Raw genomic sequence first — 26,458 nt, 5'->3', positions numbered from 1 at the left:
GATAACAAAACATATTAGCATTGACACTTTTGCAGAGTGTGGTTGGAATAGTATCTGACCACCTCCATATGGGGTCTAGGTAATCACAGTGCAATCACATGGCTTTTAAAGTGGTCAAGTGCTATCGGATTGTGATCCGACCACCAAAAGTGCATGTTAATGGCAGGTGTGACGGGGCCTTTGTGTCTTAATTTGGATCAATCTTATCAGGTTCTCTTTGCTCTCATTCTGTCTCGCAATCTCTTACCACCCCACTTTTTGTACGCTGCCTTGTCTCTCTTCCTCGGTCTCTCTCTCTTTCCCTCTCACTCAATCTTGCTCTCTCCTCCCTCTTCCTCCAGTCTCGTGTGTAGTCCTTTCAGCGTAGAGCCTTTAATGTGATAATAAGGTGTGAAAATGGAGCCACAATGGCGGAAGGAGGATTGCAGTGGCAGATTTCTCCACTGGTCCTTACTGTGTGCCACGAGCGACTGGGTGGCTCGCGCTCAAGCGGCTCTCGAAGCCTCGGGCCCCTCTCTTACACTTCAGTCTAGCGGCTCATGGGAGCTTTGATGTAGTTTTGACTCTGACTAGACACACTTAGGGTAGGGATTTATGCTGAGAGGCTGAGAAAAGTGAGCTCTTTTAGGTCATTTTTAACCGTGGGATTTTTCCAGTAATGTATTACATTTTCTATGAATTAGTGACTTTCTCAAATATAGCATTGGGAACATAATTGATTCAGATGAATTGGTTCTTGTAAATGATTCTTTACCTCATATGCAGCATTGGAATGTATGATTCATTCTAGTGAATTGGTTCATCTTAAATTCTATTCTCTCTCTCTTTCTCTCTCTCAAATGTAGATTTGTAGAGCGAGTCTTATTGGTATATTCTTTATGTAACATATGGAAATTTTGATTCATTCTAGTGAATTGGTAAATCCTTAATGCTACTCGCTCTTTCTTTCTCTCCCTCTCTCAAATGTAGATTTGTAAAGTCTTATTGTTTTTTTTCCTGCATATTCTTTATGTAACATTTGGAAAGTTTGATTTATTCTAGTAAGTCATTCATTTGGATCATTAACTGAATTATAAAATGATTCACTGATTTGAATTCCTGCACAGTAATTTTTGTACTAAAAATAGCATTTGATGTAAAATTAAGTTAAATGATGCTGTTCAACACTATATTTGACTATTTTTATATGTCTAGATTTAGATTTTAGGTTTCTAGTCATTTTGATTTCAATTTCTATTAGTTATATATTATGTAATTTTATTAGTTCAATTTTGACAGCAATGCAGTCAGTTTATTCAACCCTCAATGTGCTTGAGAATAAAGCTTTTATAACATATGTGTATATGTGTGTGTGTGTATTTATGTATCTATGTCTGTGTGAATATGTATATGAATACTACTTTTTCAAAAAAGTAACTTGACTTTAGTTTAGACTTAAGTTCTGTATTGGTAACCTGCAGTCTCAAAATAGCTTCCCCAACCACGAATACAACCTGCTTGTATTTATTATTTTTTTAGTTTTGCTGCCCGTGACATTTGCAAAAGCTCTGCATCAGCACATATATGAAGTACAACACATAACAGGCCAGAAATAATTATTAAAGTTTGATTCACCTGTCAATAGCAATCCCTTCTCCTTACATCTTGCCCCTTTCTCTCTGCGGTGCGTGTGTGTGTATATACATAGATGCAGCAGTATCAGAGCGAGACTCTGATAGAAAGGAGAGCCGGGCGACAGGTGAGGACGGAGAACAGAGTGTGACCAGTCATGACGAGAGGGTGGGAGAGGAGGATTTAGATGACGACTCCATCTTCACCTGTGACAACTGCCAACATGACTTTGAGTGCCTGGCAGACCTGACCGAGCACCGTACCAACCACTGCCCAGCAGGTTTGTGTGTGTGTGTGTGTGTGTGTGTGTGTGTGTGTGTGTGTTGTTTCTCCACTGTCTTGAAAGGAGAAGTGTCAGTATAAAGTGTCTATTGTATGTTTACTTTAGTAGATCGCCTCTATAATTTTTGAGTCAAACTTATAAATTAATGATTGTTGCTTAAGACAAGCATTTTTACCTACAATAATCATGCAACTTATCAAAAATACTAATAATTTAGCATTACATTTATAGGTGAGACTACCTCTTTATCCTGTACAATGGCAGAAGGTGGAGTGTTTGTAAACCTCCTTGAAAACAGTCATTATTTTTTGCAATTTCGTGTGGTTATGCTATTGGCACAGAAATTCTACACAGCTGTAATTTCTTATTTCTGATGAAAATCATATTGGCAGGAGGCAGAGGTTGGTATAGTTTTCACGGTGGTGGGGTTACTCAAAGGCCGTTGGCTGTTCTGGAGTCAGTATGCTCCCTCAGGAGAATGGTGTTTTAAAGCTAACACGCAGTACATGCACACAATAGCCGTTATTACAATCGCGGTAATTAATGAAACGCTGAAAGCGGCCCTGCAGGGGCATCTGCTTCCTAGCAGATTAATCAAGGGTCTCTCCTTAACGAGCATAAAAACTGAGGTGAAGGGGGAGAGGTAGAAAGAGAGAGAGAGAGAGAGAGAGAGAGAGAGAGAGAGAGAGAGAGAGAGAGAGAGAGAGAGCATGTCACTCCAGCAGTCGTACGCAGTATATTTATTGAATAATCGTGCAGTGTCTTTTCAATTGTATAAAATTCTCAAAGTCACAAAATATGATGCTGGTGGATTGTTAATATCCACGGCCTCATCGTAACAGAGCACACATGTTTCTGAGGGGACACAATACAGTGTGACACAACCCTCTTCTCCATTGCCTTCCTTTATTTTGGCAACTTACCAAGTAATGAAATCATGGCACTGGATTTTAGACGCTATCTCAGTTTCGGAGTCATCAGAGAGCTGCATGTTGGATTGTGGAGGGGAAAAATAAAGAGTGAAATGAAATGACAAAATGCAGTTGTTCCAAGGAGTGTGCGATCTGGAGATTGCAAAATTATGTGGTGCTGTGTCTGGGGTTTAGACCAATCACAAAACCTTCTTCTTCTTTTTATGATTATTATGATTATTGTTGTTATTATTATTATTATTTATATTATTTTGAGTGTCATTTTAGGAGTATTTATATACTATAATAGTTTTTATTAATACTTTTATTTTAGATTTTCAGTTTTCATTTTAATTTTTGTTTAATTTTTAAAAATTGTATGTGCTCTAAAATTACTATTTAGGATTGATTTATTTGTATTTCAAATTTTCTTTTATTTTCTTTTATTTTAATTTATTTTATTGCCAAGGCAACCTTTTCATCTAATATTATTTGTGTAATTTCAGCTCTATCTCAATTAACAAAAATTGTTAAAATTTATATTTAATCATATTATCCCTATTATTATTACTATTTATTATTATTATTATTATAGCTATTATTATTAGTAATAATATTAATACTAATTATTACTATTATTTTAAATAAATATTTCTATCAAATTATATTATTATTACATTCAGAATTATGGACATTTGAATTATTTTTAGTAGTAGTAGTAATAATGATAATAAGAATAATGATAATGATAATAATAATAATAATAATAATAATAATAATAATAATAATAATAATAATAATAATAATAATAATAATAATAATAAAAAATCATTTGCAATCCCTTTCAAGTTCTTGACACACTTCTGGGAGCTGGTCTAGTGGGGGAGAGAGTAGCGTACTGCTGGTGACTTCATCTGATAAGGGACAAACACACGCCATTTTGTGTGTATGTGTGTGTGGGTGTGTGGGTGTGTGTGTGTGAGTGTGTGAGGGAGGCCATGTTGTGTAGAGCAGTGGATGGTTCCCATGGCCCCAAGGAGAGCCTGGCCAATATCAGCACACCAGCAGAAGGCTCATAAAGCCACTCTATCAATTTACAGTTATTATTATGACCGCATGCCCGTCAGAGCAGGAATATTCGAGCACAGCCGTGCCACGCCATGCCACGAAATGAAATTTTTATTCCCTTAACAGTAGACACCGTGGCTATAGAATTACACCTGGAATCCCATCATGTGTTTGTGCGTGCATGTGTGTTTGAGTGTGTCCGTCTCATATTTGTGCACTGTCCTCTAGTTTAGTTTCTCGACAATAATATAACCTCTGATATGGTCGCTACGCGTCTCTACTCATCATCTTACCCTCCCCAGCCAACATTTACCGCCTCATGTGAATAAAAGATATTAAAGATTTTTTCACTATTTCTAGATAATCTCAAATAAGCAGATTTCTGACACTGATCATGTGACTCTTTGCAGTCAAGTGTTCCTGCCTCATCAGTTTTACTTGTGGGGTTCATGCAGTTCAAATTCTACTGTCATTAAAGCAACATTAATTGAGTTCAAATGATTGTTTTTATTTTATAACTTTTCACTCAAGTTATGCTCATAATATAATGTGTTAAATTATAAAAGTGCAAAATTACAGCAGTTTCAGTAGCAGTCCCAGACTTTTTGGACCCCACTGTATGTTTTTAAGAATGAGTTAATGTGTTGTTGCTGTATAAGTGTTATATTTTTGTGTTCAATAAACATTGAGTTGTATTTCTAGAAATTAAGTTTTGGTTATCGCTGTTTTTTACACTACAGTTTGTCGTAAGATTTTTTTTTTAACACCTTTTGCACCAAGTCCCCTTTGTTCCAAAGTAAAGTAAAACAGTTTAAATTATTTCATATAATTGCAATTTTAGTAACCCTTTTCTGTTTTAATATACTTTAGAATGTAACTTATTTCTGTGATGGCAAAGCTGACTTTTCAGCAGCCATTACTCCAGAATCCTTCAGAAATTATTCTTATATGCTGATTTGGTGCTCAAAAATTTCTTATCGATTTCTTATCAATCTTACCGACCCCAACTTTTAAACGGTAGTGTAAATGACGCTGCGTCCAGATATCATGTCTGTTTACAGGATTGCAGTGTAAGTGAGTGTGTTGCTGGCAGTTGGAAGACATTATATAGTCTCGTGTATGTTTATGTTTGTCTGTGTGTGAATATATCGGGTCATGAGTGTGGATTAGTGTTTGTGTGCACAAGTATGTGAATGTGTATGGGTCTAACGTGAGTGTGTGTGTGTGAGAGTGTCGTACTGTGGGCTGATTCTGAGGGGAGGCTCTACTGGAGGAGGAATCTGGAACACTGGCTCCCTGAGGAGCGCTTGGAAAAAACCTCAGATCAAATGGAGAACATTCACTGTGCTGCTCCGCTCCACTGCCCTGCAACCGGCCAAGGTTGGGCCCTGGCTGTTAACAACACTCACCTCACTCTCTCGCTCTCTCTTTCTCCCTCTCGCCCCCTTTCCTCATGTCCCCTGTGGCGTTGTGCAGCTGACCCCTCCCTCTCTAGTCTGGAACAGAAGACCCTATAGCCTCCTGGGTTTGGCTCAGTCGAAGAAAGAGGCCCAGTTTAGACTCCACAACACCAGTAGCCCTGTTCAGGTGTCCTCTCAGCCTGGTTTTGGTAATATGTGTAGTTTTTATTGGTCCACTTTCACAATGTGTTGTATATAGCAGTGTTGACCACCCTGTGAGCTTCCTAAACTCATGTGGCGGGACAGGGGGTGAGCAGAAGGCACGGATACGCACGCGCACACACAGAGGTGACCGCTGCATGGCAGCTGAGCTCTTCTAGGCTGAAATTAAAATTCATTGGATGACATCCTTTGACCCATTTCTCACTCGATTGGTTCATATTTCGATCTTTATAGAAAATAAATGTCGGGTTGTGTGTTGCCGTAGGAGAACGGATGAGGAATACTGAAAGACTATGGGGAGTAAGCCAGAGAATGGTTGAGTGAAGCAGGCAACCATGTGGGTAAACGAGAGAGCTGTCAGTCAGCTGGGGGGGCGGGCTCTCCACCTGTCAGATACAAATAGGAGGCGAGTGCTAATTAACCCGCCTTCAGAAGACTGAGGGGAGCAGCAAGCGCTCCAGAGAGACAGACTGAGAGAGAGAGAGAGAGAGAGAGAGAGTGGTGGTGGGGGGGTTTGTAGTCAGTAGAAATAGCTCTACACTGCTCACACTCTCTCTGTCACTGTTCCGAGAAGCAAAGAGAGGGTGGGAAGACGAATGGCTTCTTTTTTTGGGGGCCTTTTTGCCACTTTTATTTATAGGTGTAGTCAGAAAGGACAGGGAATGATTGGTAGAATAAGGGGGAATGGGGTCAGTAAATGTCACCAGCTGGATTCAAACTTGCACTTCTACGCATTAACCACTAGGCCACAGGCCTGACAGTGAGATGTACTTGTCATCACACTTTTTGATTCAGATTTAAAATATTCACACATTCACAAGGTTTATTCTAACAATATTTCAGTATTTTCTGATATTTTTACGTTGCAAACATTTTGCTTTGTTGGCTTTAGTAACAAAGTTTTTTGCTGGAATGGTTATTTATTAATTATTGATTTAGTATTTTTATGCATTTAGTTTTTTTTCAAATGCAGTCACAGTTAATAAATATTTAAATAAAATATTAATTTTTTATTAAATGTATTAGCAATTTTATATTTAATTAAACTAGTAAATTTAATATATTTACACTTAATTCAATTTAGTTTTCATGCACTTCATTTTATTAAAACATTTATTGCATGTTTTAAATAAAAAAAATAAACATAACATTGTCAGTTAATAAATATTTAAATAAAATATTAAAAAAATGAACAGAAGTTTGTGAATGATGACAGTGGCAAATCTGTGGATTTTTCTCCTGCGTTTCTCCCATGGTAATAGTATCCCATTTGTTCTTTCTCTTTAAAACTGTAACATTCAATGCACATCAACTCATTTACTTCTATAGACACTTACACACACAGAGCGGTGTGCCCTCTCCTCTGTTGGCAGTTTAGGTGGGGAGTTGTGTGTCTGACAGCCAGTTGAAGTGTAATGGGGGTGTGTGACGGGGCCTCAGGGTGGTTCAGTCCCTTGAGAAAGCAGTCACCCCTTCATTCTTCCACTAAACACACACTCGCCCAGGGCACTTCACGCTATGAATACATATCCCTTTTCAGCTTATCCATCCTTCCATCCATCCATCTGTATGTCTGTCCGGGCCAACCGAAGACCCCCCAGCTCTCCTGCCTGTCGTCACGACGGCAGCTGAATCCAGGGAGGCCAAGACTCTTATTAAAGTTGCAGATCATTTTCCCTCTCCCTTCATTCTGCAGAGAAAGAGGAGAGTAGTTTGTAACTTGATCTTGCTGTGCTGAGAAAAAAGCTGGACAAGGACAAACTCTGATATTAGTACCCTAAATTAATTTTATTGCCATTAGCTTAAATTATTTTGTGAATAAATGTGGCTGGATATCTCTATGTATGTTGTAGAAAGGATTAATTAAATTAAGCACTTTTACATTGGAAAATAATATTGACTTGGTTAGGGAAAACAAATAAAAATGCTCTTATAGTGGAAGTTTGCTGCCCCCTTTCCACCGACGGGGGCCAATCTGGAACCGTTCTGCATGTCTCTGTTGAGCTGGAAAAATTGCCAATGCACTGGCCCCTAAACCTGCTGAATCAAATAGGAATCTTTAGAAGCTAAGGATTATTTTATTTTATTTTATTTTAGTTTATTACAACAGTGTATGCGTGTAAAATACATATGTATTTTAAGTAACAATTTTGCATTAGAAATAGATCGTGATTGCACAAAGATACTGAATTAAATTATTTTTGATGTTAAGATGTGTTTTTGAAAATTTGTATGGCTCATAAACAAAGACTTTGTGAAGTTTATATGTGGACAGCTTTTAACAAAATCAGTTATATCATTGTTCAACTGTCAAGTCAGCAGAAACGTGGTCCGGCGAGAGGTTTTCCTATCCCTGTCTTTTTTAGTTTTACAAATCACGAGACGAGCTGAAATTGTTGTTTGTGGTAATTGTCAGCATGCCACACGTGTCTTGAGCTGTATTTGCTTTGCGTGCGTTTGTGGCACCTATATCAGAGGAGAGCGTGTGTGCGCTTATGCGTGTCTCTGTGTGTTTGCACAAATCAGACTACGCGTGTTCCCTCAAAGTGAGAGCTGCTTTGTGTGTTGGTCCTCCCTTACCCCCTCCATTCCCTCTCTCTCTCTCTCTCTGTCTCTCTCTCTCTCAGAGCCAGAGGGTGGCCTGAAGATTCCTCCACTAAGCCTTTGGCACAGATACAAATGCAGTCACAGCTGGTTGTAAACTCAGGTTTTCCAGGGAGAGCAAGAGCCCTGCCTCCATAAGAGAGAGATTGAGGGGAGGGGAGGGTGCACAGCATGCAGGGAGAGAGAGAAAAGGAGGGGGTGAGACGAAGGAGGGTTGTTTCAAAGCACACTGGAAGTCATTTTTCATCACAGGGTTCATTTTTCACGATGAAGTTCTTTTCTCTCTCCTTTTTCTCTTTCCCCGTCGCTGTCTTTCAGCGTCTCTTTTTCGTTTCCTCTCCACCTCCTTCCATACGTGACTCTACTTATCTCATGTTTTTCCCCCCTCGCTCGCTCTCCTAGCCCTAGATTTTCTTCTTCCCCCTTTTATAAAATATGGATGGCACCAGTTTTGGGAGAGTTGAGAGGCTCTCTGGCAGAGAGAGCAGTGCTCTGTCTCTCTGTAGAGACTCGGTTTGTGCATGCACCTAAACACTTCACTGAGCAATCTGTCAACATGTCAGCAACACATGTTTTGTAAAAAAAAAAAAAAAAAAAAAATGGAAGGAGAGAGAGAGAGAAAAAAGAAAAAAGCGCTTCCAGAGGGAGTAATGGCTCCCACCAGGACTCCGAAAATGCTTTGAATTCAGCAGATTTCTATTGCGGGGGGACTCCCCTGGGGTGCCTTTTTTACAATGCCTGCATTTCAGAAATTTGAGCCAAAGACCCCTGGGGGCGTCCTTTCATAATGCCTGAAAATGTAGGGTTATATTGTGTGCAGTTCCCCATGGGGCCTTTATTAATACCTGAATTCTGAGGGACTGGAAATTACACAGGGACTCTGTGGGGGCCTGCGCTCGCACCAGGAAGGGAGAAAAACTCTGTGGGGACGTTCTCTCTTCTCTTCCTTTTCCTTCCATCCTCTCCTCTTTTCTCTCCATTTTATTCTTTCCTGCTCCATGCAAGAACAAAATAAAAGAATTTGCCAAAGGACACAAAAAGGAGCGTGTGTGTGTTGGCGGCAGTGTACTTGTATTCAGCTTGCCTTCTCGGAGGGAAAAAAACAGCCGATTAAAAATGTAACTCTCTCTCTTTCTTTCCATCTCTCTCCCTCTCTCTCTCGGCTGCTGTGTCGAGCAGGCGGGCGGAAGAGGGGAGAGTAAATATTTGGTCTGTCTGCGTGTGCCCAGGAAGAAGCCAAAATCTGTCGGAATATCCACACATTTTTTTCCCGCTCGTAGAGAGAGAGAGAGGTAATATTCCTGCCACCAGACGCACTCATTTGTATTCATTGGCTATACGATGGGTGTGTACGGACAAATAAATGTACAGATAAACAAAGTACAAAATTACAAATTAATTTCTTTTGGTGATCATCCACACCAATACGCATAATTCATACTGTGCTTATTTGTGCAAGCTCTGGCCATGCGTCCTCTTTGTTTTTAGGTTCAAATCGTCTCTCTTTTTTTCGTCTCACACTAATGCATAAATATTACTCATTCATACATAAAGATCTGTGCACGCCACAGGAAGTGCACTAGTTCGAAATGAATTTTCTGGAGATTAAATGAAACTTCTCGTTCCTGAGTGCTGACTGCTCAACTTTGAGCCCCAAAGTCAGTTGAGGCCGTCTCCACTTCCTTTGAACAATTCCAGGGGGCGTAGGTCCGTTCTGAGATGGCCGCCCTTTGTTGGTTTTCCACAGGGACCAAGTCTTTGTCAGAGGCTCTGTGGGTGGAGGAGGTCAGGTGTTCCGGTCTTCCTTCGATCGCTTCGCATCTTGGTTAGGGTTTTGTCCGAGAATGTGACCCCCGGTTGGTGGGCGTGACCTCGGTGACCCCGGGCATTGGAGAATAGAGCCATCACCAGGTTCTTCGCAGGGAGCCGTGGTAATGAGGAACAGCCTGTTCTCTCCGATTCAGTCTTGTTTGCCCCCTCCTTCTCCTTCCGTCTCTCACCCTGTAGTGGATAACCCAAACTGCCCTCTTTCTCCCTGTCTCCCTCTCTCCAGCTCTCCTGCAGTGTCCTTTCTCCCTTTCTCATTTTCTTTTCACTCACTCCCCACCTCCTGTTGAGTTCGGCCCATTTGCCCCCAACTCCCTTGCTCTCTCAATCTCTTGCTTCTCCATTATGGTTTGTGGCTACTAGCTGTGCTCCTCCACTCCTCACTGGCTCCCTATAGCCAGCTTAGCGTGGGCCGTGTGTGGGCGTGGAGCGGGCCCTTGCAGGTCTGGCCCTCAAGATGCGCCGTTGCTGGTATTGTCACCATACAGTACCAAGATGCGGTCAGGTGGCGTCGTATGTCAGCAGACCTTGGGTACGCACACACACACACACACCTAGACCGACTTACTCTTTCACATTCTCACACTCAAGGGGCCCCAATTGCATGCACACACACACTCACATATATATACACACTTGGTGCAGTGGAGCCAAAGGGCAGTGTGCCAGGGGGAGAGCTGTTATAATAGTTTTAACCCTGCGCTCAGGTGTGGCTCGCCTTTGTCAAGTGAAATGTCAGGAAAAGCAGTGCCCCTGGGATGTGCGCACTGAGAGAAACGGGCAAGGCTGTCTGAATCCACACTCTTTTCAAAGAGCCCCAGCCTTTCCCCCTCTGCAGACAGACCAGAGTCCATTAACCATGGCCGCCAGCGCACACGCTCACACACTTGCCCTTATTGACACACACTCACTGATTCAGCACGCAGACATGTGCATGCTAGTAGAGATGGACCGTACACACCCATGAGTGCTTTTCCGTTTGTCATGTTTTGTTACTTTTAAATTTATGTGCGATGGAAGGCTGTTCAAAGGCATTCGAAATAACATGGACCATCAAAAGTGACAGATTTGGAAAGCTTGACATAGGCAGCAACTCACAAATAGAGCTGCTAAAGTGAAGCACAATTGACCCTTATAGAATTTGATGCTAAGCTAATGACATGATGCTCTATGCTTGTTTTCTTCTCCAAACCAGTTAAGCGCCAATGCCGGCCCGCAGCCAATCACCATGATGATTGCCTTTACACAACACTGAAACAAATACTGACCTTAACTCTACTCTAAACCCTAATCATAACTTTTATATAACGTTGGTAGCACGTTCTAATTACTGTTTGTTGCTGTTGGATACATCCATGACTTTTCTAAACTCTAAACTATATCCATGAAATCTGATCTTTTGTTTACATGTGACTGAATATTTGAGTTAATCATCAAAATCAGTTGCGTCCAGGATTTGTGCTCAAATGGTTTGGGGGAAAGAAAATCATATTATGTTATATTAAGCACAAAAATACACCATACACACAAATATTTGGGTAAATTGTTTATTTTTAATTAGATTTTAACCATTTTATCAATACTTTTGTGTAGAGCATTTTATTTATATATCTTATATATATAAATATTTTTATATTTATATTTAAATTTATTATGTTTTCATTTGCTGCGTTCCTCCAGAACCTATAAGTTAGGAAATCATAATTATGACATCCATCCAGTGATTTTCGTTGCAATCATTTGGAATCTGTCTGTAGTTTTAAATTTTCTTGAGGTGTTTTTATTGTTGTTGTTCATAATTAGTACACGCTATTCATACACATTCCATTTTATAGTCACCGTTCACAACTTATCGATGAAAGTTTGTTTCTCACCTGTTGTAATGAGGTGAAAAAAATGACCCCACTAGGTTTTGGAACAGAATTTGTATCTGTGTAAGTGTCCTATCTATAGGTCTCATGACGTGGTGGCCAATCACAGTGTGTTTTGTAGTAACATAGAATGCCGCCCTCCTAAAACCCTCAAAAGCTTCACATGCTCTTAAATGCATCACATATCTCAAATTCTCATTTCCGTAGTTACGAGAAATCACAGCTAATATTTTGCACACGGCCCTCACTCTGGGAAAGTGTCCGCAAATGACAGAGAACCTCTTTTCCAATCTTCCCATGAGGACAGCCCCCCTCGGGGACCTCTGCCAGCCTCAGGCAGGCTCTCAAACACCCATTATGCCCTCCCTCTATCTCTCTCGCACATACACGCACTCATACACGGTGACGTCAGTGGCTGGTTGCTCCCCTGGGTGCCGAGAGCAGTCTTTGTTCCCCCTCGTTTTCCCCCTCCCCTCCAGTCCTGCTCCTCTCCATGTCCTTTGTCCCTGGAAATAGCCATCCAGCTAAGTGCCTGATTGGAATCCTTCGCATCTTGGCAGGGTCGCAAGGGGGGGCCTCCGAAACCGCGAGGGAGTGAGAGATGGATGGATACGAGGAGAAAGAACAGAACAGGTCTAGATTTAGAGCTTAATATCGGACGAGGGAGGGCATATATGTTGTTTTTTTCCTTCTTTCAGCGGAATTAGTGCGGTAGGTGCATATTGTTTTGTCGAGGCTAGTGACACTGGAGCATCCTGGGAGAAACAGAGGAAGGGAAATGCGTGATGGGGGTTGAGTGTTCAAAGGAGACGGACCTCTATTGGGGTTAAAGATCTGGAGAATCCTTCTACTGTTCCTCCGAGCTCAGATCCTATGCGATCCACCCTGCCTTTGTAAAATATTTAAACCTGTTTCTCATTTCTGGGGAGGATAGGAAACTCACTGCTGAATAAGTAACCAGACTTGGGGGTGGGTGGCGTCACCAACACAAACTCCACCTTGGAAAATATGATAAATCCAACATGCACAACCCGATGAGAAAAAACAAAACTTGTCACATTATTAGCCTTGGTGTCTCGCCATCGCCGCCTTTCCCTTCTTGCTTTCTTCCATTTTCTTTTATTCTTTCTTTCTTTTTTCCCTCCGTTTAATGAGAGCAGCTCCAGTGGAGCGCAGTAGGGCCGTGGCGGACCTGCTCTCTGGCTGGCTGGTGGGAGCGCCCTGCTCAAGTAATGAACTCCCCCAGGACACAGCACAGCAATGCAGGACTGTTTCCACGCTCCGTTCCAGGCCAGGCCAGCACTGCTGTTGCCGCCACCGATGCCACTGCTGGGTGGGGAGAAAGAGTGAAAGAGAGGGAAATGGAGAGACTGGTTACCCCCCGGTCTGCTGCCAAAGCATGCAGCCTGCGAACGGCTAGATAAAGTGAAGTGGGGGATTGGAGGAGAGGGAGCGAGAGAGGGAGCGTCGGGAGGCTCCATCAGCTGTGGGGGGCTTTGGGTTGACTGGTGAGGGGCTGATAACGGGTCGGTATGGATCAGAGACGAGTAATAATCCACAAGCATGCCGGAAAAGTTGAGGAGAGATGAAATGAGTGCAGTTGTGTGTGTTGGTTTGGGATTGTGACAAACACAGTGTAGTGGCACCATGTGTCCAGCTGTAGGGCCCTATGAAATCCGTCTTATTTTTACATTTTATTTATTTCCAAATTCCGTTTTTTCCGTTTTAATTTTTCTTGACTCCTTTTTTAATGGTAAATTAAATTGTATTAATCAAAAAGCATGTCTAATTAATTATAATCACGAAACGTATACATTTTCACATCAATTTATTAAAAGATTAACAAAAATTACATGTTTAGGGCCCTATGAAATGTTTTATTTTTTCTTCACCGTATGTTTTATTGTTACCTAATTCTGTGTTTTAGTATATGTAATTATTTAAATGCATAAAAACAACTTAATTTATTACATTTTTTCTTAAAATAGCCTTATACATTTTTTTTTTTTCAGAAATTCTGTTGTATATTTATATTTTTCTGCTTATCAAATAAAGGCATAAAACATTAATTTAATTTATCTTTTAATTATTGAAAATTAAGCAAACTTTATTTTTTGGTAAACAAAGGGGATTTACTATTAAAATTAAAACATGGAAGAAATTTTGTGTGATTATTCCTTTAAAAAAATGTTTGCTTCTTTTTAGTAGTAGTAGTAGGCTATGTACTGTACATTCTGCTTAACAATAGTAATACATTTCTGGAAAATACTTGTCTTTAAATTAATCCGGACTTTTATTTTGACGGGTTGCCATGAATACTTTTACAGTTCTGTGTATGTGATATGACATTAGTTTTACTCAAATCAAACGGTCAAATGCTCATGAAGTCACTCTCAGAGCAGTTCTGGGGATGTTGTTCATGTGTTTACGTCCTCATTTAGTGAGATGCTGAAATCACAGTGAGCGTCACAAATATGCTTATTATGTTGGTCAAAATATTTAATATAGCCTATGTATAGGTTATAGGTGCAAGATGTGAATGACTCTGATTTTTAGTTTTTCTGTTTTGCAACCTCAGATTACTTGGATAGAAAGTGTTTTTACGTCATAAAAAGTCAAAGGTATAGGAAAATTGTGATTATATGTGGCTATTTGCTCATGTAAGTGAGTTATTTTGTATTTGACATTTCAAAAATAACACGAAAGACCCCACAAAAAACAACAGCAACAAAAATGACTTGGTTTTGTGACAAAAATCATGCCTTGTTTTTCTCCTTATGATTTTGTTTGTGAGTCTTTTTGTGCTCAGTTTAATGTGGCTTTTGGTTTTATGACTGTCCCTTTAAGAGACCAATCGAACTAAAAGACAAAACAAATCTGCTGTCCAAATCATGGACCATCAGTAACCGAAACCCTCAGAGCAGAAAGCAAGCCCAGTGTCTTGTGGGATAGCAGAGGAATCAGTGGTGATTTTGTTGTGATTAGGTTGCGATGGAGAGTTTCCACCACCGGTTTGGGTCAGAACGGATAAACTTCTTGATGTAGACGAGGCAGCATCATTACCCTAGAGCCTCAAAAATGCGAGATGTGCATGTCAGAGAAGCTTGGCAAGACACTATAGAGATCCAATCGCGCATAGACAAGAAGTTTTTCCACTATTTGCACTGAAAACCAGAGCCAAGTCTTAAATCTAATTTTGGCCACAATCCGCAATCAATGAAAAATCCTGAATGTGATATTTCAGAACTTTGGAGAGTTGGAAAATGAACTCTGCAGCAGCAGTCATGAAGTGAAGAGACAGTTTAGTGAGGACGGCGTGACTTGTTGCCCGATATAGACCGACCCCATTGTATTTCTCTCTCAGCTCAGACACATCAGAGACCCTCGTCAGACACTTTCCAGAGATAACATTTCTTCCAAATGAAATAAGGCATGAGCGATTTTTTTTTTTTTTTGCTCCGACGTAATAATACCCATATGTCCTTAATTATTCATATTTTAGTAATGCAGTCTCTTAATGGCTGGAAACACAAGTAAGTAATAAAACACTTGGGGGTTTGATTTAATTTAATTTTTTTTTCATATTAATTTAATTTTGGGGCATGTGTGCGAGCTTGTGCAGCAGGAAATGCACCCTTCCATATTGGCTTTGGGCTTTTGTTTGTGTGTGGTGAAGAGAGAGAATAAAAGAAAGGTGAGAAACAGGTTAGGTAGACAGGTAGGTCATTATGCAGACATACAGGCCTATGTGTCTTTTCCTTTCCAAACTTTTCCTTTCTTTTCTTCTATTCCTATGTGTTATTTTGCTATGTCCCATGCACTGCTCATTAAATTTGAATGATAGTAGAATATTGTCATGCCATAAAAAAAAAAAAAAAAAATATCCTATAAATATTTTGGTAAATAAGAGATTACTCAGTTTGAGTGTATTGATAATTTGGCAATAAAAATATATATTTTTATTTAATAAAAAGAAGAGTTTGTCTATGTCCCTTGAATGGTTGTCCGCCCTGTTGTATTGGGGAATCCGTCCCTTTAAGAAAAGGCCATCCCCTTTAGTGACATCAGGACAACAATTTTTTTTGTCTATTCAGTGGCTGAGGTGAGCAAGTTGGTGACTTTTCAATTGACAATTTTCTTCGTATAAATGTCCACCCTGTCGGCATAAAATATGCCAGAAGTAATTATAATACAGTATTTTCAAAATATGTAAGTTTAAATATACCAAATTCTCTTCAACAACCAGACTAAATATTCATCTAGTCACAGTTTGTTGTAAGCTAATATGCTAATTGAAGCTCAAAATGTCCACCCTGTCGGCCACTTAGACTCGATAGAGTGGACATAAACATGACAGGGTGGACATAGCATTCATTTGTAGTTAATATTGCTAAAAACTAAAATGAAATATATTATTTACATATCAATGTGATTGAGGATGTAATTATATTATTTATTATTATTATATTATTTACCCTGTTTAGGAAAGGGACATCATACCTTTTAGAAAATATAATTTGCATCTTAATTTTGCAATGAAAATATATTTAACAGTAATATATGTCCATGTCAAGGTGAGCATATCTCATGGTTTATGCTTTGAATAATAGCCCATAATTTTCTAAGTGTATGGGAGCTTAGCTAATATGTTTCCATAGTACTTGAGCGTCTACTATTTATGATATGACATGAAGCGAATGGGAAATTAACACCAACATTTTTGAGTATTGTGAGGGTTGAAAGGCACTCTATGGTGATATTGACCCCAATAAAAGTAAATTAAATAAAAACATTTCGTTTGATTATTAAATGGATTTTTTTTTTTTTTATAAATACAAAACATGAAAAAGAGCTTTTTAAAAAGTTGGAAATTATAATGTATGGCTGTACATTCATGAATACTCTTTTGATGTTAGAATTTATTTATTTATTTATTTTTTGGGTGGCCAAGTGATTGTTTTTGTAGGCCGTTGAGCCTTGTATTGTTTTTGCCTAGTGGATGATAAAAATCCAGTAGACTTGCATTGCCATATTTGATCTTCTTTAACTTGGACCAGTACACAACCACCCACCACCCAGAGCACTAGCATCATGGCAGGGACTTATTCCTCATTACATTTGCATTAAAAGTGTATAACTGTAGTTGTAAGTGATTTCAATGATTAAACCCACACCTCTCCAGTGGTTCAGTTTGATAGCATGCCATTGATGAAGGCAACACACATCCCTAAATTTCTTCCATAGGATAGGGTATGAAGAAGGAGGGAGGGCGTACATGAAAGCCGGATCATCGTTGAAACCATTTTAATGTTTCTGTTCTCCCACATTATTAAAAAGTGGTGGTGGGGCCACATTTGATGTCAGGATGGGGCTGCACTTTTACTGTTAGTCCCACTGCAATCCTTTTTTCTGCCGTGGAGTCCAAGCAGCTAGTGGTCGCCATTGATCTACTCCACCCGTCAGGCTGCCCTCTACCACACTGTGTGCCTCATTGTGTGTGTATGTGTATGAGCTGACTTTTATATTCATATATGAGTAGGCATTTGTATTCATGCTTGCATGTGCATTTCATGCATTTTACATATGTGTGAATGTCTATACACATTGTATGTTTGAATGCATGTCTGTCTAGAGGTCAGCTTGCTTCTCCTTCCCAGAGAACAGCCCCTGGGGCGATGCTAGAAGTTCCCAACAAAAAGTTTTTCTTTTTTTCAAGTCGTCCAGTCACAGTGGACAGCCATTCCTCCCATGGGCCAGCAGGGGGGCTCGCCGCATGAGCCGGGGCCTTGCAGGCCGAGGGGGAGGTCCAGAACGGGATCTGGCAGCGTTAGCGAGTCCTGGTAGGGGTTAGAGTGTGTGTGTGAAGGACTAGTGCAAAGGCAACCCCAGGAGCCAATGGATTGGAGAAGTTTTCACATTGCCTCCATCCTCTCTTTCCCTCTCCCCACGCTTTAGCGGATGTAGGCCGTAATTACTGGACCCCCTGGCTTCCCTTTCTCCCGACCGCAGCCTTTGATCTGTTTCATGTCGGGCAGATTTTTTTCCCCACTCGCTGTACCTTTGTCTCGTCCTCCCTTTCTTTTCTCTGCCGCTCCTTTTCCCCCGGCTGAGCCCCCTTTGATGGAGACAGTTTGCGCTCTTTAATACACAAAGAGAATTTTCTCTCTCCCCACCCTCCATTTTGTTTTAAAGTTGGGTCCTTTTTGTTGACAACCACATTGAACTTGACAGGATTTTTTCTTCATGTTTGCTAGTTTATTTGGTGTTTTCTCCGTCCTCGTGACCTTGATTAAAGGCATGGCACTCTTTTTTGCCCCCTCTGTCAATGTGTTAAAAGTGAAATAAACTCACAATGCTAATGGCTAGCTACTGTACTCTTTGGGTCGTCCTGGCGTCCTTTTTTGCGTTTAAACACAGTAGAGAAACAAGATACAGGCGACGTGTGTTTAGTTTAATGCGTGTTCTTAACGTTGTGTGTGTAGGAGAGAGTCTCAGGGAGTGCATAGGTTTAACAAAAATAATAATCCACTGATGAAAACAGTCCAAAGTGAATAAGCGGTCCTCACCTGTTGGCGGTCGCGCATTGTCCGTTGTTTAGCGTGCGTCCCGCCGGGCGTTGATCTATAGCCTCCCGCGTGCATGAAAGTGGGGGTTGTGTTTGTTTGTAAAGTAATGGCATTGTTAGCATAATGCTGGGTTGATTTGCTATTTGGTGTGGCTATTCTTTTGGGCTAATTGCCACGCCACATAGCGCTCCGGCAACGTTAAAGGGCCGGTGTGAGATTCTATGAACGCTCAAATCTGATAGGCGCTATCAGAGCGGGTGTGGGTATGGTCCAGCGATCAGCTTTTGTTAACAGATCCCAGACAGGCGGTCCGTTGTGACTTTGCTGTTTGCTTGTTGAAAGATTGTGTGTGTGTGTGTGTGTGATGTTTCCGATTTTCTGTTCTTCTTGTCTTTTGATTGATGTTTCTCTTTTTTCTTGCTCTCTGTCTGTATGAAGCTTAATGGCAGCGGTTAAAAGTAAAGTTCAGCAAAAAAATTACAATTCTGTCATTATTTACCTACCCTGGTGTGGTATGACTTTGTTCTGTGAAATACAAAAAGAGATGCTAGTTAGGATATCCAAGCTGTCTTTTCCCATACAACAAATTAGGAATGAATGGTGTTCAAAAATGACCAAATACCATAAAAGCAGTTCATCAGACTTGCGTGATAAAAGTTTTCTGAAGCTGTATTATAGTTTTGTGTGTGGAACAGATTCTGTTCTGTTCTGAAAAGTCATTATTCATTAAAAATATGTTTTATGAGATTTTGGAGATATGATGGAGGGAAAGATTTTCTGTGAATAATGAATATATATTTTTTTAAATTGTGAATTTCTAAAGTTTATACATTAGTAATATTCTTTTTTTTTCTGTATTATGTATACATATTGAAGAAAAAAATCTGTTCCTCACACCAGGCTTTAGGAGACACAACAGGTTTGAGAAAAGTGCAAAATGCCACTGGTTCTCACATCTCATGACATTACTTAACACCAGCTTTAAATATGCAGCAGTATGAATATAACTTGAGACCTAAGGTTTCAGTGTCTACCAGAATAGTGAATAATGACTTTATCTGGCTTATTACTGATTTGCTTTTTTTTCATTTTGGAGCCACCTTTTATCTCTATTTTGTGTTCCATGTAAGAAATTCATATGGGTTTGGGAAGACATGAGGGTGCATGAGTAGCTGATGACAGAATTTTCTTTTTGGGTGAACTGTCTCTTTAAGGGCAGCTATTTGAGTTTCTATGTGTTGCAAGTGATTGTGTGAGAATCTAGAGAGACAGTCAGAGACTGTGCATGCTGCAGTAATGACAGTGGTGAGGTGCAGCTGTTTGTGTTTATATGTGTCGTATTGGAGTGTGTGAGAAGTTGAGCAGCAGACAGGCAGTGAGAGGCCGTGTGTGCTGCTGTAATGACAGTGCTGAGGTGCAGCTCTCTCTGCGTCCTTGAACCCCGGCTGGGTGCTCTGGTGTCACCCTGGGGAGTGCACCATTTAATACCACAGTAATTATCCTGTCCTTATTCACCACATTGCCGTCCAGGTGTCTCCTTCACCCTGCCTCGCAGCATGTGTGTGTGTCTATGTGCATGAATGTGTGTGTTTTAGTGTTTTTTTTTGTAGTGCTGCTGCCCTGTATTTTTATGCCTCTTAATATTCATGACACCTTTTCATTAACTCATGTGGGTGTGTGTGTGTCTGCCAGGTTTTTTCGCTGTTTGTGTGTTGACGTTATATATGCGGTTCTGCGTGTGCTAGTTCCTGTTTACTCAACTGTTTGTGCATTAATGTCAAAGCATGTGTTTGCGTGTGTAGTTCTTGTGTGTAGGCGTATATGCACGTGTGTATGTGATGTCTTTCTCTCCAGATCTCCAGCTTACCGTCTGTCTGCTCTCCCAGTCTGTGTGACTAATGGCAGGTCCAGGTGTTCCTCTCAGTTCTGGGGGTCCCTTGAGGTGCCGATGGCTCCCTCTGTGGCAGCATGGGCAGGAGGTACCTGCCTCTCTCTGCCTGTGTGGAGGGTCCCAAGGGCCCAGGAGCCTCATGAGGGCCCCAGCCTTAACCCCCCCACTCTCAGCTCCTCTTATAGCTTAGATATTGAAGTGCAATATCATGCGTTAGCCATGCATTAGCTCTTGTTGTGTCAGCCTGCTGTCTGAATTGAGTGTTTTGATATAAAGTTCAAAAACTGCCCCCAAAAAAACACGCCTTTCTATTGTATTATCTTTGCATCCTGCACTTAAAAACAAGCAGCGCTGCTAGTTTTTTGTGACAATGTTACATTTTTTTGTGACTATGTTAAACTCACTACTATTACTTTTGATTAAGTAAAATCATCCTTGCTGAATAAAACTATTAATTTCTCTTTCAAAATAAAAAAATCATACTGCTCCCTAAACTTGTTCATTTCAGAATGTGTATAGATACAGATATATAAAATATATCACACACAGACACACACGTCTGTATGTGTGTGTATTCAGTTTAAAGGAAAAGGTTTATTATTTTAAAAAAGGCGCATGCAGACATACAGTATAACTCTGTATGCAGACATACAGTATATCCCCTTTCACCCCTCACCTGACTGTAGGGGGCGATACACATGGCAGTGTTTCCCAACCCTGGTCCTGGATTTCTTCCAGCACTGCACATTTTGCCTATTCCTAATCAAATACACCTGATTTATCTCATCATTGCGGTACTCCAGGATCAGAGGCTGCATGTACACTTGGCATTAACATGCAATCACTGTTATCCGATCAAGCAGATCGGATCATCAGTCAATCAGAACACTGCGCGTTTACACTTGGCAACATCAACTGACTTTTCTATGTGGATAACCGATCGGATCTGTCCTTCCCGTGCAATATATAAATAAGTCTGCAGAGAATGGCCCAGTGCAAGGTCAACCTGAAGTGGTGGGTTTTCTTTTGAAAAGCATTTTCAGTCGCGGGGCATTTTACAAATCAAAGATAAGTGTAGGAGTTTTGCGTGATGTCGACCTGCGAATGCAGACACGATGGCTGGATTGCGTTCACATTACACTGAGATCCGATCACAATGCGTCCTCGACTACCTCTGGACCAGGACACACTGATCGGATAACATTCCGATCACAAGTGCGTTTACACTTGTCTTTTCAATGTGTATGTGGACAATATCCGGATACAGGTCGCATGTTAATGCCAAGTGTAAACACAGCCAGAGTTGAGGAAACACTGCTCGGCACAAATCATATACAGTGTAGTTCTTTACTGTTGTCTTACGGGGTAACAGATTCTAATCCAGCCTGCATTCCTGTTCCCCTTCTTTCTTTTTCAACTTATTCAACGTTTATGAATAAAAAAAAAGCATTGGATTGTCTGATTTAGCACCAGCTCTTTAGTGCCCTACACTGCTCCAGTGGTCATCTCCTGCACTGCGGGTTTGAATTACTGTAGTGTCAACTTGTCAGCTGGGAGCACTTGTTTGAGGGCTTGAGGTGGATTAAACACTCATCAAAAATAAGGTGCTTAGCCTGTCATGCCCCAGAGACAGTTATATGCTAAGCTAAGTGTGATGGCCATTACCATCACGCTCATTTTTACACTGAATTTGGGCAGTGTGCTAACAGCTAATTGTTCAATCATATTTAGCATAAGTAATAGTAAGTTTTGTGATGTGGATGGCAGGGTGTGCTCATATTGTAGTTAGCATGAAACGTTCTCCATTAGTCTCCTCCAGTAGCTCAGGAGCCTGCGGGCACATTGACTATTTTTAACAATGAGGTTTGGCTGATTGAGTTCAGGGAAAAGAGGGGTGGTCAGAGACTGCACTGTAGACTGCAGAACCTCTGCATATACCACACACTGTCAGTGACAGGACCTGCCAGATTTTTTGGGGGGCTAGGCTTTGACTTCCTTTCAGATAGAGGAATTATTACCATATCTAGTTTGTATCAAGCATTTTTACTAGACCAGAATTTTTAAGGTAGTTCTTGGGGCATGCAGTATTTTGTAAATTCAGAAGACACACACCTTCTAAGATTTTTGAGTAGAATTTGATTGGGATATATTTTTAAATAAGAATCGGTTTGATCATATAAAACCAAGAGACAGAATACAGTGTGTGATCTGCTTAAAGGCCTGTCTGCGTCCGAGCACAGATCATAGAGAAAAAGACATAGACAGACGGGTACAGTAAGTGATGGGAGAAACACATTCACCTTCTCTCTCTCCTCTCTCCCATCTGTTATGCACATGCTCTCTCGCTCTCACTTACAAAACACATACAAACACACGCAAATGCACATCTCAGCAATGGAGGGTCATGTTCCAGGTTATGTGAGGTAGATGTTTGTGTGTGTGGGACTCTAGAAGGGAACAAAGTGCTTGTTTAGCACCGCTTTCCTGCATGGCCAGACAGGCAGCTGCTTCCCATTGACTCTGTACACAGTGGGAACCTGACTGCACTCACTGTACACTCCCAACCAGTGAAACTTGTGACATACACAACTACCAGACAGAAGACAAAAAGAGCGATCAAGAGAGACATCAAATGAAACAAGACTAAAAATAATTTTTAAGAATCTATTTTATTAATTTTTTTTGTAGTCTGAACAGTTAAATAAATAAAAAATAAGCAAACCATATCCATATGTGCTTTAAAACAAGATTAAAAATAAATTTTAAGGAATTTGTTTTCAAATATTTTTTTTTAATTTTTTTTTATCATTTGATACACAGTGTGTGTTTATCTGGAACTGCATCTTAATATGCATGTTTCCCCCCTCTTTTTTTTTTATCATATAATGAGCTACACTACCATTGAGATTCATATAAAAAAAAAATAAGACTTTTAATCTGAGGATGCATTAAATACACTTTCTGTTTCAAATAAATGCTGTTCTTTTATACTTTATATTGATCAAAGAATCTTTAAAAGTTTCCACACATATATCAAGCAGCACAACTGATAGTAATTAGAAATGTTTTTATAAGCACCAAATCAGGATATAAGAATGATTTTTGAAGGATCCTGTAACACTAAAAACATTTGATAAAATATTAAAATAGAAAGCAGTTATTTTAAATTGCATTGATACTTCAGAGTATTGCTGTTTTACTGTAGTTTTAATTAAAGAATTGCATCTATGATGAGCATAATAGACTTATTTTAACTTTTTAGCTAGTGTATGTTGTATTCATGATCTAACGAATGAGTGGGCGAGTCAGCCGTTTGTGGATGAATGTGTAATATGAGTTTGTAACTCGCAATTTCCTATTTTTCATCATCTTTCCACACTTTCCACAGCTACTCTTGTTGTTGTATGAAAGTCAGGCAATGTTCATCATTTCTGTAATGACAAGCTAGATAGAACAAACCTTCTTTCTCATACACTCAGTGACATCGTCACTCTATGCTCAACCGAACGTAGCAAGTATAGCAAAGGCAGCCAAATTTTGAAGGAAAACAGCAAAAGAGAGAAAAGAGAGCGGCAGAAGCCAAACGTCTCATCTCTGATGCTGGAGTTGTGAAGAAGCTTGTTTTGGTACACTTCACATGTAATTAATCTGCAGCTGTTTAACAGTGCGGGCCCCCGCCGCTCGCGCAGACTGAGCAACACAAGAGTCAAACGGAGCTTAACCACTGCCAGTGCCCCTGTCGTCACGCAACCTCTCCCTCAGTCTTTATCTCTCCTTCATCTCACCTTCCCTCTCTCTGTCAGACACACAGAGAGTACTTATGTTTCACCTTCGTGCCCTTAAAAATGCTTAGCGTGTAAATCATCCTCACTAAAATGCCATTGGCTTTTCCACATCTAAACATTATTAATGGTTGAAGGCTTTTAATTGGGTTTACAGCAACTTTATCTCCTGTAGAAAGGCTTTAGAAGTGATTTCATCTGTGTCTGGTTTGTGTTTAAAGGAGTGCTCCGGGTTAAATACAAGGTAAGCTTTATCAGCAACATCTGTGGCATGCTCTCAGTTTCCACTGAAAATAATTTTTCTCCTCCAATTAATAAAGACAAAAAAATGCTAACTGAGTTTGATTTACAGTAGAACTCTATATGGGGCAGCATTCTGCGGCATGAATTTCCAATGTAGATGTGAAACAGTCAGTCTGCAGAGTTGGAATTGTTTTCTGTAGAAATTCACAGCATCTGTTGCAGATGTTAAACAATGTCACAGAACCAAAAACATTTTTTATTTTATTTTTTTTCATTAGCAAATGCTCAAGTCAGAGACCCTGTCCCAGATGATGTACTTGATGTGTACCAGTTTTTAATTTTTGGTTTCATAAGGGTGCACTTGAGTGCCCCCTTTGGGGCTTCTATGCATCCTTGATGCACATTATGACCTGTTATCAGCATAGTTCCCTATTTGATTCATGTTCAATTTTGATTCAGTTATTGAAGTTATTTAGATTTAGATTCAATTGTGATTCATTTTATTTTATTTTATTAATCCAGTTGATCTTTTACAGTAACTCTATTTCAAGTAACTGCCCAATCACCAATTCACTTTGGTATAATTTCTGTTACTGTATGTCAGTGTATGTGTTTATCAAAAAAATTACTACTAAAAATACAAATAAATTATAAAAAAAAAACGAAACACAATACTGAAAAAACAAAGATATAAAAAACCTACAATGACAGAATGGTGACCCAAATCCGAGGTCACAGAGCTACACAGACCCTGGATTGGGCATCTCAGTCAAAAAAATTTGAGATTTTAAGAACTGATATGAAGATTGTTCAAATGATTACTATTTTTGCAATTAGTCTAAAAAAATCTATATTTTTCCTAGCCCTAGTGTGGAAAATGTGATATCACATTGGTGTCAGCGATCTGCTGATTCTTCTGCCCATCATTTCCTGTCCTTTCTCCAGCCTCTCTTGTCATCATGGTAGCACTGCACCCATCTGCACAGCACTCTGTGGTCTCTAGAGGTGAGTGAGTGGTCAGGCTCCAGAACGTGTTCCATTTCTCTTCCTCACCTGGGGGTCGCCAGAGGGGAGATGGGGAGCAGGCTGTCAGCTGTCCTTGCCTTCCCAACCCCCTGCCCCTCACCTTCTGCCCTGGGAATGAGTCCGGCTGCTCGGACGCTTATGGGCGCCAACTACTCCATATGGGCCGTGGGCAGCAAAAGTGTGTGTCCTCCAGGATTCCGGCCCCTGACAGACAGTCCGTCCTGTGACATCACTGCAGTATGCATATGTGTGTGTGTGTGCGCTAGGGTACATATGAGTGTAAATACATGGGTTTCCTCCAGGATTATGGTTCCTGACAGACTGGCTACACAATGACATCACCTTGGCATGTGTTTGCGTGTTTGTGTCCTTTAGGAAAAGACCCCTAACAGACTGTGTCCCTGGAGCCCCCTGTAGGGTACCGAGAGCAATGCCAGGGGTCCTGCGAGCACAGACTGGAGAGTGTCAGCTTGATGGAGCAGAGACCGTTAAGGACGGCAAACATGAGTTTGTGTGTATGTGCGTGTTTGTGTGTCCACTAGGACCAGGCCCCTGACAGACTGTCTCCCTTGAGCGGCGGTGGGGTACGGCAGAGGCATAGAGTGTGTCAGCATAGAAACCCAAAGGAACACGGCAAAACAGTTGGGGGGAGAAATACAGGAGTCGGTTTGCTTGTGTGTGTGTGTATATGTGTGTGTGTATTTCAGTTTCAGTAAACAGGTGTTTGGTCTCAGAGACTCTGCTCCCAGAGGACTGCTGGCCATGTGGTCAGTTCCTGTGTGCCGTCCCCCCTCCCTTCTTGTTCTCTCTCTCTTGTCCTCACTCTTCCACTCTTTCTTACCCTCTTAGCAACATAGCCTTGTCCTCTGTTGTGTTTGGTTATGACTGTCCTGTTGCCTAGGGGAGAGGGGAAGGGAGGAAGATAGGGAAGAGGGAGGTCTTCACGAGAAGCCCAGAAAAAGACACAAGAGAGATGAATGGAGAGAATTAAGATGAACTGCCAGTAAAAACTCATATAGGCCTTTACTCTGGAAGTTGTTTTCCCCTGGCTTTTGCTTCAGGCCTGTCTGGCTAGCGTGCTGGGTTGCCCAGTGGGAGCCCGGGTGGAAGTTGTTTTTCTGCCCCCTACAGTGTGTCTCTCCTGCCCCGGGCT

At 40.7% G+C, this 26,458-nt stretch overlaps 1 protein-coding gene across 4 annotated transcripts in view; it reads left to right on the top strand.

The window, feature by feature from the left end:
- Nucleotides 1–26,458, top strand: part of znf423 (zinc finger protein 423) — a 154,597-nt gene that overhangs the window by 39,481 nt on the left and 88,658 nt on the right. For 3 of the 4 annotated variants that reach the window (XM_042744156.1, XM_042744155.1, XM_042744154.1), the window contains one exon: nucleotides 1,688–1,891. The exons of the other annotated variant lie outside the window; for it this stretch is intronic. In XM_042744156.1, the coding sequence (XP_042600090.1) occupies nucleotides 1,688–1,891 (204 nt within the window). The remainder of the gene's footprint in view (nucleotides 1–1,687; nucleotides 1,892–26,458) is intronic. 4 annotated transcript variants of the gene reach the window in all.

The sequence above is a fragment of the Cyprinus carpio genome, chromosome B18 (assembly GCF_018340385.1).
Source record: "Cyprinus carpio isolate SPL01 chromosome B18, ASM1834038v1, whole genome shotgun sequence".
Taxonomy (NCBI): Eukaryota; Metazoa; Chordata; class Actinopteri; order Cypriniformes; family Cyprinidae; genus Cyprinus; species Cyprinus carpio.
Note: the sequence above shows the minus strand (reverse complement) of the source record. Positions and strands in the feature narration are given on the sequence as shown.